Genomic DNA, 19347 nt, shown 5'->3' on the forward strand with positions numbered 1-19347 from the left:
TGTTTCTAAGTGGTGTCTAAAAGACTACAGGGAAACCCGTTTTCCCCCTAAAAAATCTACTAAATCAAGTTACCCTGTATCCCAGTTGTTTGAATCACTTCCAGGTCAAAAGTTTGACTTTAGTTTGAAGGTGATTGGAGACAGTTGGTCTAAATTTATTGAAAGTTTTATGCGCGAGCATAGCCTACCTAAGCCTGTAGACTTGAGAGCGGATGTAGTGTAGTCCGATAGCCGTTCTCAAGTGTACAGGAAGGCTAGTGCGGGCATTGCAGATACGGTAAACGCCACGCAGGTGAAATAGCCAACATGGCGTTACATTTACTCAGTGAAGTCACCACATTTAAAATACGACACTTGCTAGAAAGACAGTTACAACTTCGTGTTGGTATACGTTAGGCAAGGGAGTGTGTACCAAGAAAGGGTCATTTCTTTCAGGTTTATTATTCGTCTCTATGTGTATTAGCGAAAGTTGTGAACTGTATCTGTACACTTTTTAAACCGAGCCATAATTTCCGATTTCTTGAAGTTCGTGTATATCACAATATTTGCCCTTTTGGTCCGTTTCCATTCTGAGAAATCTTGACGTCACTACCGTCCAACCTAGAACCAAAAGATATGTATATACTTTTGTACTCTAATAGAACTATTTGCAGAATGCACATGGTCATATTTTTGTGTATTTATTTTGGAGCAACCGAATTCATGTATATAAAGTTAGTCTCAGATTCACAACAGAGGACAAAAATGAGGCTAGTCTCAAATTCATCCCCATGTAGTCTAAGTTATATTTTTTCGGAAAATCACATTGACACCCTACGAAAGCAGCCAAACAAGAAATAATACCATAGTGACTACAGGAAGTGTCCCACTTCACACCAACTGTAAAACATTATCTTTCTAAACAGTCACAATACAGATACATCATTGGAGTAGAGTCTACCAACAAACATACATCAGCTGAACTTTGACCCAAGATAAATAAATGTCGTCTTTTATCTCTGATTTTTAGGCAATCGTTTCCTGTATAACCTGAGACATCCCGTCAAGTGGGAACATTTCGTGTAGCCTCAAGCCTCATTATTATTTCTAAGCTTGTGTTTGACTGCTTTTGTTGGGTGTCATCGTATATGAAGGTGAATCTGAGGCTAAACTAGTCTATCAGCTAGCCCTCGGATGTTCTTCCGATAAAATACGACACACAGCCGAACAACGCTATCGAGGATGGAACATCCGAGGTCTAGCCACAGGGTAAAGGACCAATGATCAATTTTGTACTCGCTATTTTCCAGATTTCTAATATTATTTTCTGTATATTTCAAATAAAGTTTTAAATACTGTTTCCTCTTACTGTTTTTTTCTATTTCCTACCTGATATCAATGTCTTATCTGAGTTTATCAGCTTTGCATTAATGAGTAGCTTGCTAGAACAAACTCACTATTTGCCCAAATTAACGCATTATGCCGTGAGTGTAAACATCTACTGATCCGACTAAATGGTAATACACGGAAAGGGGTGAAACTCCAAAGGGACGTGTCCAGAGGACATCCGTAAATCACCCTGCCACTTAATTTATTCATGAATTCACAAAACAACAGGAAATAAACAAATGGTAAAATCATGCATATGTTATTATCATGCATACTGTTATTTCATTCTCAAATTAAAAAGCCGACGTATTTGAAGAAATGCTTGCGAAGACAGTTTTGACACGATTGAAAACCAAAAACGTCTGTCGTCTGGACAAAACAGTGTGTCGTTTATTAGGATCATGGATGTATAGGATTGACATATTAAAAAGCCGATGTTGTCCAAGAATTGCTTGCCCGATAGATATTCACGATTGAAAACCAAAAATGTCTATCGTGAAAAATGTAGCATGGATGATATATTTAAAAGCCGACGTATTCAAAGAAATACTTGCATGATAGATATTCACGATTGAAAACCAAAAATGTCCCCAAAATGTAACCCGTGCAGCACGATCGACATTTTCGAAAATAGAACATCGCGTCGTTTGGTACATGATAGGACTTTTGGTTTTTATTAAATAGTGCGAAAACGTCACAAAAATGAGGAAAATGTAGGACGAAACTCAAAAATGAAAAAGTATTGACTTCTGTGCAGTGTTTCATGAGTGTATTTTACCCTTTTCTCCTTCCTTATGTCCCAACATTTGCTAGGAAGATAGCGATTGACAGAATGCGAGTTTATTCCCAGAGAATCCTGGGTAATTTGTTTACAAGTTAGGCACATGTCGCCAGTAATAAACAACTCAGGGGTCAAAGGTTTCAACTTCCGACTTCCTGCTTTACGGATGTCATCGGGACATCGTCAGTGTGTTGGCCTGGTTTCGTGTTAGGGCACTTACAGACAAGCTTCAATGCTGTAACTTCATCAATGCTTCCCTTCATTTGTACTTTAGGATTTCTGGTTGTGGAATTACCATTGTACCGTTTGAAAGTTGATTTCTTTGCAAATTTCTGGACACGTCCCTTTGGAGTTTCACCCCTTTCCGTGTATTACCATTAGTCGTATCGGTAGATGTTTACACTCACGGTATAATGCGTTAATTTGGGCAAATAGTGAGTTTGTTCTAGCAAGCTACTAATTAATGCAAAGCTGATAAACTCAGATAAGACATTGATATCAGGTAGGAAATAGAAAAAAACAGTAAGAGGAAACAGTATTTAAAACTTTATTTGAAATATACAGAAAATAATATTAGAAATCTGGAAAATAGCGAGTACAAAATTGATCATTGGTCCTTTACCCTGTGGTCTAGCGAATGTCATCAGGATATAAATAACTGCCATATTCATATTCATCTTAAGGAGGGGCTTGTATAAATAACCACCAATGCGTTAACTAAAATGTGTGAATGACAACGTCTACACACTCATCAAACTCACAATTACCATAAACCGATAAGCCATAGTAATGATGTAAATGTGTTTGTCAACACTTGCATGCAGAGATTCCCCGAGGTCATAGGTTATTGAATATTTTAAAGTATATATATGCATATATGGCCCAACCCATCGCTTATCGTAATCTCAATGGAATGTCCGGTCTGAAAATGACATTCGCTAGACTGTTCGGGCAAGCCCTCACATGCGAACTTCGTTCGCTTATACAGCATCGAAAGAAAGCCCGAACGTCTAGCAGCAAGACTAAGGCTAAACATAAGCCTAGCCTCATATTGTCCTCCAATTCCAATGTGAATCTGATTCTGAATCTAAGACGAACTTTATGTACGAATTCGCAATTAATGTTCAAAGCATGTGAAATTGTCTTTGTCCTGTATGAAAATCTGGAATGTAAAGTTTGGAGAGAAGATGTAGAATAAATCTTTTTGCACCCAATAAAAATCACAAAATAAAAAAAGTACATGTAATTTTTTGATCAAAGTTAATCTATATATCAAATTGGGTTTTTACATTTGTATTTCAAGTACCTGTGACACTATTTAACAAAAAAATTAAAATGTTCGAATGTGTGGTTGTTTGTAGAATAAACTAATGATTCTCAGTTCACTTGGAACTGAATTTATCAAACTATATACTTACTACGAGTATCTGAATATTTTGAATGTATCAATTCGAAAAATAAGCTCTGAATAACATTTGTTTATACATGAAACTATTCGATTTGTTTTACCTTAGACCTAACAATAAATTGTTTGGTTCGGGTTACCCGACCCCACCTAGTTTTTCACTGCCAACTCTAAACTTTTTTTACGTATTCGAGAAAAAAATATAATCGCGAGAATTGTGAAGTCTCACGAGAAATATCCTCCCGACCTACCCTAATTTGCAGATCCGACATCAGAAAAAAACATTTTTTTATTTCCGACCGACCCCAGAGTTCAACACAGCAAGATTGTAAGGTTCGAACGAACATCAAACGTTCCTCATGGCGTCTAACCCCCCCCCCCCCCACACACACACACACACATACACACACATCCTTTGTTACGTCGGAGCAGCATGTGTCTTTCATGGCTGAAGTCGTTGAGGTTTTTGAGGGACAGGGCTCGAAATTAATGCCGTTCTGCCATGCACAAATATCACCAAACTTAAAGCTTACTGGTACATTATTCTTTGTTTACTATTGATATCGTGATTTCTATGTGGTATACACTCTCCCACTCTCCCTGATTGAGTAACCTGTAATAACTCTGAAATCTCAGTATCACTTTGTGTATTGTTTTTTTCGCTACTCTGACTGTCATTTTCCTTAGTGTCACTACCACTGTCACTCAGTACATTGAGGAGGACAACAACAACAACAACAACAACAACATCATCATCATCATCATCATCATCATCATCATCATCATCACCATCTTCATCATCATCACCACCACCACCACCATCATCATCATCATCATCATCATCATCATCGTCATCATAATCTTTTCAAATGGAACATTTATTCGTATTTGCCCTAGCTATATACAATGAAGTGCTAAACTATGTACAAAACAGAGGACAATTAGTAAAATGCGAGTGAACTGGCTTTGTAAAAGTGAACGTCTCTGGTAAAATTAAATAAAGTGAATTTAACAACGGTGGATTATATATTGCAGTGTAGCGTAGGAATACATATCGTTCGGCTGTCATTTGGTTACTGATTAGGTTGTATAATTAATGGTCATATGTGAAATGTAGTTGATTGTTTATTACCTCGCATAAAGCATTGTTAATGGCCCAAATAGATGTGAAAACTGCAAGGTTATGTCCAGGGGGGGCACGATACCTACCACGTGATATGGTTTGACCCCGAGAACAATAGCGCGTGACCCCGCTGCACTACAACTAGTACAAGTAAGTATTTCCCGTTTTTCAATGAATTTTGAGCTTATATGTAAATCATTTCTCTAGATATGTTCCACATTTGTTGTTAAGCTATAAAGCATCACCCCGAACTGCTTAAACAATATCAAAAACGTCCAGTTGTGAAATTATTTACGTTTGAATGCGGGAGACAGGTCAGACTACTTAGTCGGAGCTTTCGACGAACGCTATTTTCCGATGTTTTTTTCACAGAAGAACATCATGTATTCAATGTAAAAAATCAACATTTATACATTTTGATTCATGATAGTTTACGTTATATCTTGCCACCACTAAATGCTCCACGAATAATGACTATACGGCAGCGTCAAAGACTAGTCGAAACTGTCTTAATTTCAAGATGGCGGCGCACGCCTCGTCATATTCCTATATGTAACGTTGTACTAGTAATACTAATAGTACCATACACTTTCGAACAAACCACTTTGCCAGAAATGCTGTTGTAAATACAAAAAACACCCACAAATCTCACATTTTTTTTAATATACATTTTTCGTGTCATTGTCATATAACTAGGGCTGCCCTGGATACATTATGCGGCGATCACATATTTCTGATGGGAGTACTCCTCACTCTCTGTGCAAGAAACGCGTCGAAGGCACAACCAGTTTCACTGGGAACAGCACTTATGACGCATCATCAAAAAAAAAGATGTTGTTGTTTCCGCATCAGGCAACTAAAGATGTACACGGCAAGGTTTGTTTTGTCGTTGTTGTTGTTGTTGTTGTGGTTTTTTTTTTTTTTTTTTTAATATTTGCTTACTTGGTCTGTACATGGAAGTAGGGGTTCTACTTCCATGGTCTGTACATGGAAGGATTCCGGTGTAGCAGGATCTCATTTCATTTATTATTATAAATTGATAATGAATAATTTATTAATCATTTATACAATGTTACAGACTGTTGTACTGATATTGCCTTTAATTTTTTTTTCGTTTTTAATTTGTTGATTTTTTTCACTGTATGTCCACAAATGTACCATAGGATGTTAAAGGTGGATTCTGTTTGTCACTTTAAAGATGCATTTTAAAATGTTTGTGTATATATTTCTTTACAACATTGTGACAGACAATTCGAAGCACTGCATGGACAGTAGAAGAAACTAGGTTGTTGGTAAAGTATATAGCCCTGAATTACTCATGTGGTGAGAAAACAACAGAGTGGCCAGGTACAAGAAGCTCATCATTTTGGGGCAAATGTGCCGAATACATCAGTCATGGGACCTCCAAGGTGAAGAGAACAGGTAACAGAAATTGAGTAAAATGTGTTAATTAAAATAGTACTGTATTGTTGAAGTTACACTAAATTGACAACATTTTCCAGTGAGTAAATAGTTTTTGAACCTGGACTGTAATGTACATGTGTACATAACAACATATTCATTAACAATATAATAGTGAAAAATTTGGAGAATCACATTTGTACAAAAAAAAATATCATTTTCGCGGTCACTCAATACGTTACAAAACTAAATGAGAAAGAAGCCAAACTTTCCAGTTTCACATGACAATAAAAGAATAGGCCACTTTTGAAGGGAGGAAAGATATCATACAGCCAAAACAGACCATTTGTCTATACATTTACTGTAGTACTCATTTCTTTTAGCGATATGTAACTCAATTTGTTTGGCAGCTCTGATATTTATGAAAGTATCACATTGTTATGGTGAATACAGAATGTGCCAGCTTGTGCCATCAAGAAAGCTAAGGGAATTAAAATGTTTTTCAGATATGGCATGTCGTGAAAGATGTCGCAAGTATCTAGGGCAAAATTTCAAGACTGTAGCAGAAGCTGAAGAAGCATTTGGTATTGATTATATTGATGATATTGAAACAGAGAGCCACCCCCCTAATCAGGATGATACTGCTGTTATTCAGTCAATTGTCAACACCTTCAACAAACTTACAAATGGTCAGCAGTGGGCCATTTTGAAGAAATGCTTTGAAGTTAAACTGCAGGAAAATAACCCACAATTGTCTGACTATGTTCCAGATGACTTTCTGAAAGTCTCTATAAGTGCCTTTCAAAACCTCCATGATTACAAGCGCAGGAATACCCTCTATGAACTTGGCTATTCTATTGGGACCATGCGCTCTGATGAAAGTGGACCTCGCATGCCTTTGGACAGAATGCCATTCCCCTTGATTGAAACCAACTGCCATTTTTTCTCGGTTGATTATATTGATCAAGTCAGATATTCAGAAGAGTATGTCAAGTACTTGGAAACCATGTATATGCACTTTGGTGGAAAGTGGACTGCGTTACATTGTGGTCCATCATTCAAACATAATGACATCAGTGCTGAAAGTCCAAGTCTGGATGAGGATGACTTAGGGGTTGCTCCCTTACACCAAACAGGCACCCACCAAGGTGGTGATATAGTGAGCATGGCCCTTGACTCTGCACTTGGTGAAAACTGGGAAAAAGATATGGAGTTTGATATATCCAATATGAATATTTCAGGTTTGTAGTGATCATGTTATTTGTCATAATTTCAAAACACGTGCGTATCTGGCAGATTTTCAAAACTCTCAAATAACATTATAGCCCCTCCCTTTGTAATTAATGATTACACTAAATTATAAGAATTGATTTGATAACTTGTATGGAAATAATTGACCAAGTATGATGTTGTGGGAGGAGTGTTGCTGCTCAAAATGGTTTACAAGTGTCATTCACTGTGCTATTTCATTGTCAGGTTGTGGACCACCACTGACATCAACACCATTAAAAAAACGTGATGGGAAGAGTACAAGTTCAACGAGTGACATGGGAACATGTAGCTCTCTTTGGAGTGGGATATCACAGACTGATATTGATGAACTAAGTGAAGGACTATCATCACAACAATTACAGCAATTGCATGGCATCACTCCAGTACAACATGGAAAACCAAAATGTAGATTGAAGACTATGGATGTAAGTGTCTAATAAATATCACATCATGGCATACTATTAGTTTTCTCGAAATTTAACATTTTTTGTGCCATGATAATTACTCAAGAATGTCCAACCATCTAAGTAATCAAATAAGCTAATTACAAAATTTCTCTCTTGTTTCAGGCTAAAGTTAATGTAGTTGGTATAAGTCAAAGGAACATCAGTAAAAGGATAAGCCATGCAAAGTATATATCGGACACATCAATTCAGGTAGTCATGTTACTTCTTTCAATGTTTATTTTATTGAGACCTGTCTGTCTGGGATAAATGTCAATTTTGGTTAAATACACACAAGAAACTTATACAAACATGCATTTGGGGAAATAAAAAATTGCATAGAAGAATAATACAAGTTATAATTCACTGTGGCTATCAAACTAATCTAGTATTTGTGTACATAAAATGTCAATCATGTACCACAGGTGTTGTAAAAGTGGTCCACCATGATAAAATATACAACATCCTTTCACTACAAACTTATCTGGCATCATTTTTAACAATTTATCATAGGTAAAAATGCTGCACAAGGCAAAACAGAGCAATCCAGCAGGGAGGTGGTGGATCAAAGCCGATGCTTGTGATATTAAGAAAGCAGTGAGAGAGAGTATGCAAAAAGACTGGAGTGGAGACATTGACTTAGGGGATGGAAAGCTGCAAGAATCTCACAAAAAATATATCGAAAAACATAAGCTTGTGCATGAGTTTATGAAGGGAGACAGAATACATGATGTTCAAAAAGACTGCATAGCCATCATCAGTGTGTTGGACAAAGATAAAACATTTTTGTGTAACGAGCACAAAAAAACAAAACTAGTGTATGAGAAAAAAAAGGGGAAGTATCATGCATCTGAAGACACGCTGTTTGCCCTTGCCTGGGAGGTAGACGGTTATGATAAATTAATAAAGGAAAATAGTAACCTGAGACGCACAGTTGAGATCTTCAGTGGTGAAGTGGGTGAAGCGCCAATGACTCTGGCTGTTTTCCGAAGCAGAATGAAGGTCTACTTGAAGAATGTGGCCAGTAAAGAAAGGGATGCTGCCAGTCATCTTATGATTTTTATGATAAGTGATGAACTTAGAAACATGAAACCATATGCATTACCAGTACGCCTTCTGCCCTGTGGTGTCATCAAGGACAACACAATGCGTGTCCTAAAGAATACCGTAAAAGATAGCATGATTGCTATAGGAATGATTGTTGTAGGTTGGTTGCATCATGTTTCATATATTTACCTGCATTCAAACAGTATACACAATGATTGTTGTCATAATTTAAAAGTAATTAAGTGCAATGTACATTTGTGTCCACCTCTTTCTTAATATTATTGTATAAATTCGTTCACTCATACATACTCTTAGTACAGTCAAAATTTTATCTTCATAAACCTGTAGAACACAGTTGTTTTAGAAAACATGAAGTTCTGTTACTTTAATATTACCAATTTTTTGTGGTCAAATTCCTTACATATGTCCTTTTTTTGTGTTTTGTTAGGTTTTGTGACAGATGGTGAGTGGAACTCACTGAGGACGATGGGTACTGAGAGACCGGTATCAATTATACAGCTTATGATGGAAGCAAAATCAAATGCACGACAAACATCTGTAAATGCAATCAAAATGTATTTGACCATGGATGAAGGTAACTGAATTGCTGCTAAAGCACAATGTATCACCACAGCAGAAATGTAACACATTCTTTGCTGCTCTGTACCAAAGGACCTATTGTTTTTTTAATTTATCAATCTCGAAATTACAATAGCTAGTTGAAAAAATCATGTTGGAGGAGCAAGTAGTAGAGGTACAAGACAATCCTAATATTATTTATCAAAACAGTGCCATAAAATGTAAATATTCTCCCTCGTTACCAAAATGTCCTGCTTCTAGGGTAGTTTGTAGCCAAATTTTAGTACTAGACTACTGTAAAGTGTAGGTACTAGTAAGTACACGTGCAGGCTTATATGATACAAATACAGTAATGGAGGGGACTGAAAATTTGTTAGAAATGATTTTAACACCATTTACAGAAAGACACATTCTATTTATGTACTAATATATACAGAAGGACATACGCCACTCCTCCAACACGATGCAATTCCATTACAAGATGTTCAGTGGTTATGGGGTTTGATACGAAATGAAGGAAAATCATTTGATGAAGCTATATATGCACTCAGGAAAAAGATGTATCCAGATCAGTATGAACCAAGACCATGGACACCAGGTATGGTAATAACTTCAGTATGTATAGATGATACTACATTTTTTGGGATAAATAACTGTTGAAAACATTGGATTTTTTTTTTGCTTCCCATACATCAACAAAATGAATGACATTTTTTATCAGTTTCATTGCTACTACCATTTTCAATGTGCTACATTCATTAACTTTCATTATGTTAATAGGTCAAGCAGAGTCTGTAACTGATTGCCTGAAGTCAATTCTTGCCACTTATATCTTCCGTTGGAAAGTTCATAACTATTCACAGAATGGTGTTGACTTTGAGAAATATCTATATGTACCAGAGTTGGATTCACAAACACAAGAATACCATATGGATAGAGAGGACCATGGCCATCTTCTGAAACGTTTAACTACATGCCTTAGGAATGGCGCAATACCAGATGTAGACTCACAGAGGTATTGACATCAAATCCAATACATTATATTTTGACTGTAAATCTGTTCTCATCATAATATATAAACTACCCTGGCATATTTACTTCCTTTCAATCTTTTGAAATAAATAATTTATATGGTTTGAAAAACATGATAAGACAAATTAACCATGTAATCACATCACTAGGCTTTGATTGTCATGTCATCTACTGCTAAAGCACAGCATTACCCAATGGTTTCGAAACAATATTTATACTGTATGTACATGATTTAGTGACTCACTGTTGTTTGTATTCATCTTTCAATAACAGATGGGCAGAAGCTATGAAAGATCCAAACACTGGACTAACGTTCACTGCTGTAACTGGTAAAAGGAAACAATCTGTCGGGGATTGTGAAAGCATGTTTTCTGTTGGTGTGATTCACTTCTTTGAAAGGATGGGATATACAAACGAGAAAAGGTTGGTTGTTTGGTTTTGTTACAGTACTATCTTCCCCTACCTCCTTGCAGAATTTGCTAACATAGGTTTCAGATTATCATACTTATGTTATTCAAACCACAATGACATTAATGTTCAAACAATAGAATTGCTCATAAAATACGACTAATGTTTTGCTTAGATTTGCAGAAATAGTTTTGAACTGGCACAAAGCAACAGATGGCCGTGGTATTAATGAACAGACAAGGAATGATTACAATGAGAGAATGTTGAATTATATCCTGGAAGATTGGATGCCTTACCGAAATGAAGTCCCTGGGTTTTCTTACTTAGATGTAAATAGGTAATCATAATTCTCCAACCATAAAACCCTACACATCTCTAAAACCAACATTGTAATATGTCAAAGAGTGTACAGATATGCTGTACAGTACATCACAAATTTTATAACAGAAATACACATGTTATTTTGAGACATACAAGACACATTTATCTGAGAGCCATTAGATTTTTATCGTACTCTTAATGATTTCTTAATAACTTCATCATGCCACTTAGATGGCTTACTAATTAGGAGTCGCATGTAATGCCCGGGCCTATACCATTGCAGTTTGTAAAAAATTTCTGCTATTCTACACTTTAATACATTTAAAAATGGTAACACATATTTGGTTAATTCTTTTGGAATATACCCAATTCTAACTTCCCCAAACTTTGATGTTGTTATCATGACTGCCACTGCATTTGTATCAAAAACATTAGAAGGCTCATGGCGTAAAAACACTTCAGCATTGTGTCGTTCCTCTGCACTTTTCTTCAAGTGGTAAAGCACATCCTGTTGCATCTCTGTGAATGTAACGCCAACCACTTTGAAGGGCAGTGTGTGTGGTTTGTCAGGAGAATACATGTCGTCTGGGTTGGCAACATAAATGTCATCACCAGTAGCCTCACTGCTGCTGCTATATGCAGACCTAGCTGTTTGGCTACTTGATGACGAATTTGAAACACTTGAAGTGGTGCTGTAGTCATCGGGCAAATCACAATAAGTGAAATCCCACGTCCACAGAACTTTGTAAGTGACATTTGCTATCACAATGTCACAAAAACTTGTGACACAAACATCACAGGGCAAGTCTGCTGATAGAATAGCACTGTCTTCAGCGTTGAATAGAACTGGAAGGTTATTGACATCTTTGATATCCCCCAGTCCTTTCAAAAAATTTACTGTTAGTACAGGGAATGATGGGATGGTCCATCTGATCGTACCATCGATTTGTGTAATTCTGACTTGCAGGATATTGCGTAACTGTTGTCTAGTTAAATGTCTTGTTATGTCAGATATACTGGTGTCTGTTCCTGGGTCATACGATGAGTCTGTCATATCTGCAAAGACATTAAAAAGAAACTTTTGAGATATGAAAAAATTGTCAATCATCATTACTATTAGCAACAAAAAGTACGAAAATTTAAAGCACTCTTGTCTATGTTGTACCTATAGCAAATTAAGTGCTGCTTTTGGTTCATCACTGTACTTGCAACAACTGTAATTTCAGTATATTTTTTTTAAAAGTTTACGCATACAATGTATCTGACATTTTACAGGAAACCTGGCATCAAGTGAGGAATCAATTTTTTCTGGTTTTTTTTTGTATTCTGTTAGTCATTTGTTACGGCGTGTACACATACATAAAATACAAAGGGGGAACATTAAGTATGGATTTGGAGAGTCATTTCATGATTTAACCTACAATTGTGAGTTCTAATCAAGTTTGCTCACATCATGAGAGACTTGTGTAACTGCCTGTTTGGTAAGATCCAACCACATACGTACTCCCATCTTTATCACAGTATATCATTTCTGTATTTCTGAATATTCAGTTTGCAACCATATAATACATCTGGGTTTTATATTGCAAGTTTGACACTTCAAATGTAATGTACATTGCATCTAACCTCAACAAAACATAAAAAAGTTCTCATTTGCTTTTTCAACATGTCTAAGTTATAGCAAACAGTTACATCAATCCATTAATGTATTTCATTTTTTTAGACCTATAAAAGGAATAAGGGGACTGACAAGAGAGGTCGTTATTGGGCTTATTGCCAACATCGAAAGCCAAGAACTGCGAAGGAGGGTTTCCCAAAATCGTAATTTACCCCCTGAACATCCAAGGGCTGGTACATCAGATGACGTGGAATCATTCATATCTCTATTACATCACATGCTAGGGCCTATATTTGACCACAAGAAGTTGAAAGAGAATTACAGGTTTGTGATGACTTTTGCTGGCTATCCCGCGACTCAGGTTTTGGATTTCATAACTGAAGTGTACATGCTAATAGTATTGGATGGAAAACTGTACTGCTCATCTCAAAAGGGACATTATAATATGTGGATGTAAGATGTCACTGCATGCATCTCACCCTTGCAATGTATTGATACTTTGTAGCAGTGTCATAAATAACCATGTGTAATTTCTTTTCAGGAAAATTTGCTATGAATATGAGAAACGAATTGACAAGAATTTGCCATATTACTATTATCTGGGACCAAATCAAAGATATACTGAAGACCCGTTACCAAGTTTTAATGAGTCATCAAAGAGAGGGACAGAACGCCTAGACAAAGTGAGGTTTACAAGATTTTCAGATCCAGGTATTGATGTCCCAAACAGAACACAGCTACCAAGAAGAGGTGCAAGAACCATTCGGGACCAGTTTCATCGTACTCAGGAAGCATTCCCCCCACCTCCAACATTATAATATGTCAAGTGTTTGATGTACAATTTATCAAACTTTTGCTAACGGTATAATATTCAATGGTTGCCAACTGAATATTAATGACAGCTGTGGTACACTGGAATGTATAAAATGTTTGTACTTCTGTGTAGTCAGTGTGCAACCTTTTAATACATTATTCCCCTCACTCCCATAGTTCTATAGCCCTTAACATGGATACCATATAAAGTCACAACTCAGGTTGATTTTTCTCTTGAAGCACCAATATTGTTGGTGATTGCAAATTCCTGCAATGGCTCTCCACAACCCATACTCTGCGAGTGTTTCTATCACTTGGAGTGGCATTCATTTTTGCAATGTTTTCAATTTTGTATGATCAAGACCTGGACATGTACACCACCCCTACTTGTTATACTTGGCACTAATGCAAATTTTTTGGAAGTATTTGCAAGAAAAAAAAGCTATACAGACAACAAAATAATTACTGAAAGAAGATGCAGGTTGTTTATCCAGTAGTACTAAACCTTACCTGTTTCATCAAGGAAACTTTCTGAAATCACAGTATTGTCTACACAGAAGATAGGGGGACTGTCTGGAATACTGGGATTATGAGTTAAGATGTACAATAAACAACATGTATAGAAACACTCAAACGACTTTTATGACTTCTGAAATGTGTGAGAGTGCAACATCAAAAATTTGATGTTATCATACAGATAAAACATTATTGTAAGCAGTGGTGATGTGGAATACCAATGCAGGCTATAAAGGTGTAACATTGCCATCATTTGGTGACTACAAATTAACATGAAACAGTACATAAAAATAAAGTTATTTTCACCAGCCAACAGCATAGGAGAAGGTATTTAAATATACATTTATGAAGAACCTAGTGTTATTTATGGCCTGGTAATGCAGTCACTGTAATCAGGTATAGTGTATTACCTATACAACAGTTGTCATAACCTACATTTAAAAAAATAGTTACAATTGTATCTAACTTAATGGTAAGACATAGTGGTGTTTCTGCATTCATTTAGAGTACAGGCTGACTATGACATGAAGTAATAAAATAATATATTAATAGTAATATAATATACAAACAGTAAAAGGATACGACCCAGCATAATTGTCATCAGCTGACATGTTGTCAGCTATCAAACGGGTATACATCTTAGTGACGGGGTCAAACACCACTTGTCTGTTAAATACACAGAGTGCCTTCAGGAACTGATGTACATACATATCAGGTACTGTTACCTGACGCTGGATATGTTTCCCAATGTTTGGTATTTCCTAGACACAGACAAAAGTAGTTTGTACTGTAGTGATATATTTAACAATATGATCTGTACATAATCTAATGCATAAAACATGAGATCATTATGATTGTGACATTGTCATTATGTTAATTAAGTTATATAGTTGCAATAGTACAACACAACCACAACATCCTGAGCCCCACTGAATATAAAATGGTGTCAGACGTTAATTTAAATCTGTGTAACTTGTCCATTATGAATGTTGTTGAGGAATGCATGCAAAGATAGCTTTAACTCACCTGAATAATATGTTTGTCCTTAATTGCTCTCATGAAGTGGATCGCCCTTCTGATTCCTATACCAGGTATTGACTTTAGATAATCGCACCCAGCAAGCACACAGACATTTTGAAATTTGTGAAAAGAAAAATCAAACTCTGGAAATGATCTAAACAAATTTGTTTGCTCTATCAGATCACCTAAGCCAGTCTCCTTGTCAAATTTGTAGATAACCTGCAAAACATGAAAGAAATAAAGAAAGTAATAAACAAAAAACTCTATTCACCTCAAACAAAATACCACACTTGTAGGCTATGGTTCTGGATTTTTGTCTAATTGACTGTTTATGTTAGTCACAAACATGAATAACAATATGAAAGAAATGTCTTACCCTTTGTGCTCCATACACGAGGAGGTCACTGTCTTCACTTATAACATATTCTATAACACCACATTTTGACAAGTATGCTAGTTGAGCGTCTGCTTCATAAGGTGAGATAAGATAATCTATGTTGGCCTGTTGTATGTGCTATGACAGAAGAAAGGAACAGTTTTTAACAGAGTATCATAACAAATGTTAGTGTGTCTGTGTATGATATAGTCAGCCTAACATTATTTAACTAGGAGACATTTTAATCTGACAATACCATTATGGCAAAATGAAAAAAAATCAAGCCAGGATCTATTGTGCCATAATGGTATTGTCAGATTAAAATCATGCCAGGAATGCCAAGTAGCATAGACATTATTTTATACAGCAGATATCTCTGGAAAAAAAGAATTGTAAGACAACACTTATGCAACTTTCACCAAAAAAAACTGATTGAAATAAACGAATTCTTACTTTGATGAGCTTTCCCACCATGTCTTCTGTTATGGTGATGGCTCTGTTGAACGCCATCCTGGCAGCAAAGTTGTTTCCTTCTCTTGATAGAGCAAGACCCATTTGCAAGTTCTTGGCTCGTTCTCTGCAAGTTAGGAACAATTGAAATAACAAGTGTATGGACTTTGAAAAGAATCATGTTTGAATAGTTTTGGTGTCTATGTCTACTTTGTCATAGATGTTCCTCTGTGGAGTATGCGTAAAATATATTGCTTAAATTAATTTTGCTGTTCATTTGCAGTCATTATCAGAATAGTAACATCCATGCAATGTTATGAGTCCAATTTGTAAAACATAGTTTATTATAGCTACTGAGCTAACGAGGACTGCTAAAATGACAATGTACATACTTGTTTCGTGACATCCTCACAGCTTGTTTTGCCGGCAGACTGTTAAACCCATCGAACACAACAACAGGTTTGACACCATTGTTTTTCAGATGGTTCAATCGAGCCATAAAATACTTAATATACCTGAAGAGAAGGAAAATAAAATAACATTGTTAAACAGATGAAATATCACATAATTTGTTGTTTGAGAGTGCTATAGTTTTTAGATAGCTAAGGCAATTTCAAGCGTTGAATTTACTGTAAAAAGAAAAGAAAAAGTAAAAACTTACGCTATTGTCGGTTGACCACGACAGAGTTCTTCCGAACACGAAATGGCACCACGGTGCAGCCAACAGGATGCATCAACGCCTACGACACTTCCTGTCAGATCGTCGATATGAATTTTTTTTTTGGACGAGTCCAGGCAAGGAAGTAATCCTTCAATTCCCATCTGAAACAATACACATGTTAAAATGTTAAACAACTACATAGTTTACTTGTCGACACGAATGAAACTTCATTTTTCAGTAAATACGGCAAAACAGAGAACGCAGAAAGAAGAACGTAAACTTATGGGCGTTAGACCGGGTGCGGTACGTTATGCCCGGCGTAGCGCACTGATCACCTGACGTCGAGCTTGCACACTAGCGTACTAGACGTAGACGTTGAATGTCACAACTATAACAGTCATCAATTATCATTGAACATGTAGGTGCCCAACAAATGATGCCTTGAAGTTGATTCTAGAAAATGGAATGACCATGTACTTTTTTTGGTAAACGCGACCGCGACCTACCGTATATACCGAACTACAAATCGTACAATGAACTGCAGGCCAGGCCGGCATGTACATGTACGTACGGTACCGGCACGGCCGCGGTCACGTCGCTGAATACTTTTCGATCTGATTTGCCGATGAAATATACTAGTAAACATAATAAATTACGATGGCACAAAAAAGAAATACGACTTTAAAACGTGAAAATGTACGTACCTTGCCTTGTCGATCTGTTGTCAGCAGCTAGCAGCGAATACAGGGTAGTAGACAGTGCTAGGGGTAAACAGGAAGTGCACTCGACAGTGTATCAATACTGAATGAGCTCCATCGCGCTGACGCGATAGCGTGTCACGTGACAGGCATCGTCCCCCCCCCTGGTTATGTCTGAGTCTGTAATGTTCAAATTCGAGGCTGAGTCTTGAAGATTTCGAGGGAGTCGATTGGTGTCCTGTTATCCATGCTGTTTCTTCTTGCTAGGTGTATAGACATTTTAGAGGTCGATATGGTGTATGTTGACAGTTGCATGGCGTGTTTGCTGATGAATTTGGTACTTTTCTTTGGTGGGTTTACCAGGAACCATGACATTGGTATGACTTGGTAGGCAGTAACTAGGTGTGATGTTATTCTGGTGATGAAGGTTGGAGCAGTTGTATATTCGGGTTCGGGCACTCCAGAAAGATGTGTGTAGTGCATCTCGGTCCCCATACAGCGGGCAGTTTGGGTCAGCGCGAAAACCGGCATTGCAGAGGTAGGTTCCTGTCGTGTATGCACCATGTAAGATGCGCCAGTGAAGATCTCCTTCTCTTGCGGTTGTTGGTGGATAATAACAGGCTGTGAAGTTTGTACTTGTTTGCAATTTCGTTGAAGGTGTCCTTTTTGTTTGCATTTAAAGCAACACATTTCATCGATAGACAGGCATACTTTATAATTTCTATCTTCATATTGGACATTTGTAGATCCATTTACCGTGCCATTCAGGTCGCTATCCAGTAATACAAATGCTTGTCGTCGGAAGATTTGACGTGCTTCAGATTTTCACTTTTACATCCCATGCCAGTGGAATAGTTTTCACAGTACTCACGAGTTTGCCAAATCCTGATAATATAGTTCGTGTTCGATGGTTTCATTTGGAATAAAGGGTGGTATTCCGGATACTATTACTTTTGTTGCTGGTTTTACTAGTGGTTCGACGTAGACTGAGAATCCATTTATTTCTAGGCCTTTGATACATATGGTTTCAACCCAGGTAACGGAGTTGAAGAATACGAGTACTGACCCATGTGCTCTTGACGCTGACGTTATATTTTCGGGTCCTGTAGTTGTAGCCATTGCTTGTAGGTAGGTTTCGACGCTTATTCCATCCAGTGATTCGCACTTTATGCCATGTTTTCTGTAGGAGTTGGCGATGGTTGGCTATATAGGGAGGTGTGCACGATTATATCAGTTTATGTACTACTCTTAGTTTGATCGCCAAACCACATCTGACGTCAGGGTCAGACTAGAAATGCCACCAGTGGAAAGTGCTAGCTAGCTAATGCTTTAAATTGTATTAGTAGACAACAAACTCAATAGTTTCTGGTTCATATACGAAATGATGTTATCAGACGTCATCATTGCAGAGGACAAAAGATGACATGGCTCATAGCTGTAGATAAGGACGAAGTTAATGAACTTTTGGGTACTAGCAAGTTATCAACGGTGGGGAGCTAAAAAGTGACACACGAGATTCGAAACTCTCGAAACCATACAACCTCCTGAACTTAATTATATTTTCAGTACATTTTTCATGCATGTTAGGAATCATCTAGACGTAGCAGAGTTCGAGTATGAAAAGACTTCAACAGCCAATTTAAACATGTACTGTTGCATATATATTTTTGTGATGAAAATGTCTGAATTTAGCTGTCAATCATGAAACCATGTAGTGAATTAATTGTCAATTAAGTAAGTGGGTCCCACAGGAGTAAATGGGCACAGTTGGGTAAGATATAAGGGATAATGTTGTGGAGTTATTGACCTCTGTCCTGACAATGTCAGGGAGTGTGCCTATCTAGTGTTTGGGGGTTAATATTCTGGCCTTCATCCAAGCATAGGTATTGATTAATGTAGTGCCAATTTCACACACATTGACTTACAGTGGTAGTAGTTGGGATAATCAATACCTTTAAAACTTTTAACGTGGTGGCAGCGGTGGGATCAAGTCATTTAAACCATTGATTCTGGGA

At 37.0% G+C, this 19347-nt stretch overlaps 3 protein-coding genes across 3 annotated transcripts; 2 read left to right on the forward strand and 1 right to left on the reverse strand.

Moving 5' to 3' along the window:
- The first annotated feature begins 5429 nt into the window (after positions 1-5429).
- Positions 5430-10441, forward strand: LOC144449720 (uncharacterized). The gene is made up of 9 exons (XM_078140298.1): positions 5430-5553; positions 5925-6099; positions 6585-7319; positions 7555-7775; positions 7920-8006; positions 8307-9000; positions 9289-9435; positions 9856-10017; positions 10200-10441. Exons 1-9 carry the CDS (start codon positions 5509-5511, stop codon positions 10439-10441), a joined length of 2508 nt encoding a protein of 835 aa, XP_077996424.1. The 5' UTR covers positions 5430-5508.
- On the reverse strand, positions 8024-17429 carry LOC144448770 (uncharacterized). Its single transcript, XM_078139048.1, has 9 exons — positions 17339-17429; positions 16635-16795; positions 16366-16488; positions 15977-16100; positions 15524-15661; positions 15154-15366; positions 14710-14888; positions 14122-14192; positions 8024-12236 (listed from the first exon to the last, which is right to left on the reverse strand). Exons 2-9 carry the CDS (start codon positions 16793-16795, stop codon positions 11365-11367), a joined length of 1881 nt encoding a protein of 626 aa, XP_077995174.1. The 5' UTR covers positions 17339-17429; the 3' UTR covers positions 8024-11364.
- Positions 10729-14349, forward strand: LOC144448771 (uncharacterized). The gene is made up of 4 exons (XM_078139049.1): positions 10729-10874; positions 11035-11196; positions 12904-13122; positions 13340-14349. The coding sequence occupies exons 1-4, from the start codon at positions 10738-10740 to the stop codon at positions 13614-13616; spliced, it is 795 nt and encodes a 264-aa protein (XP_077995175.1). The 5' UTR covers positions 10729-10737; the 3' UTR covers positions 13617-14349.
- Positions 17430-19347: the final 1918 nt, after the last annotated feature.

This window comes from Glandiceps talaboti, chromosome 18, assembly GCF_964340395.1.
Source record: "Glandiceps talaboti chromosome 18, keGlaTala1.1, whole genome shotgun sequence".
Taxonomy (NCBI): domain Eukaryota; kingdom Metazoa; phylum Hemichordata; class Enteropneusta; family Spengelidae; genus Glandiceps; species Glandiceps talaboti.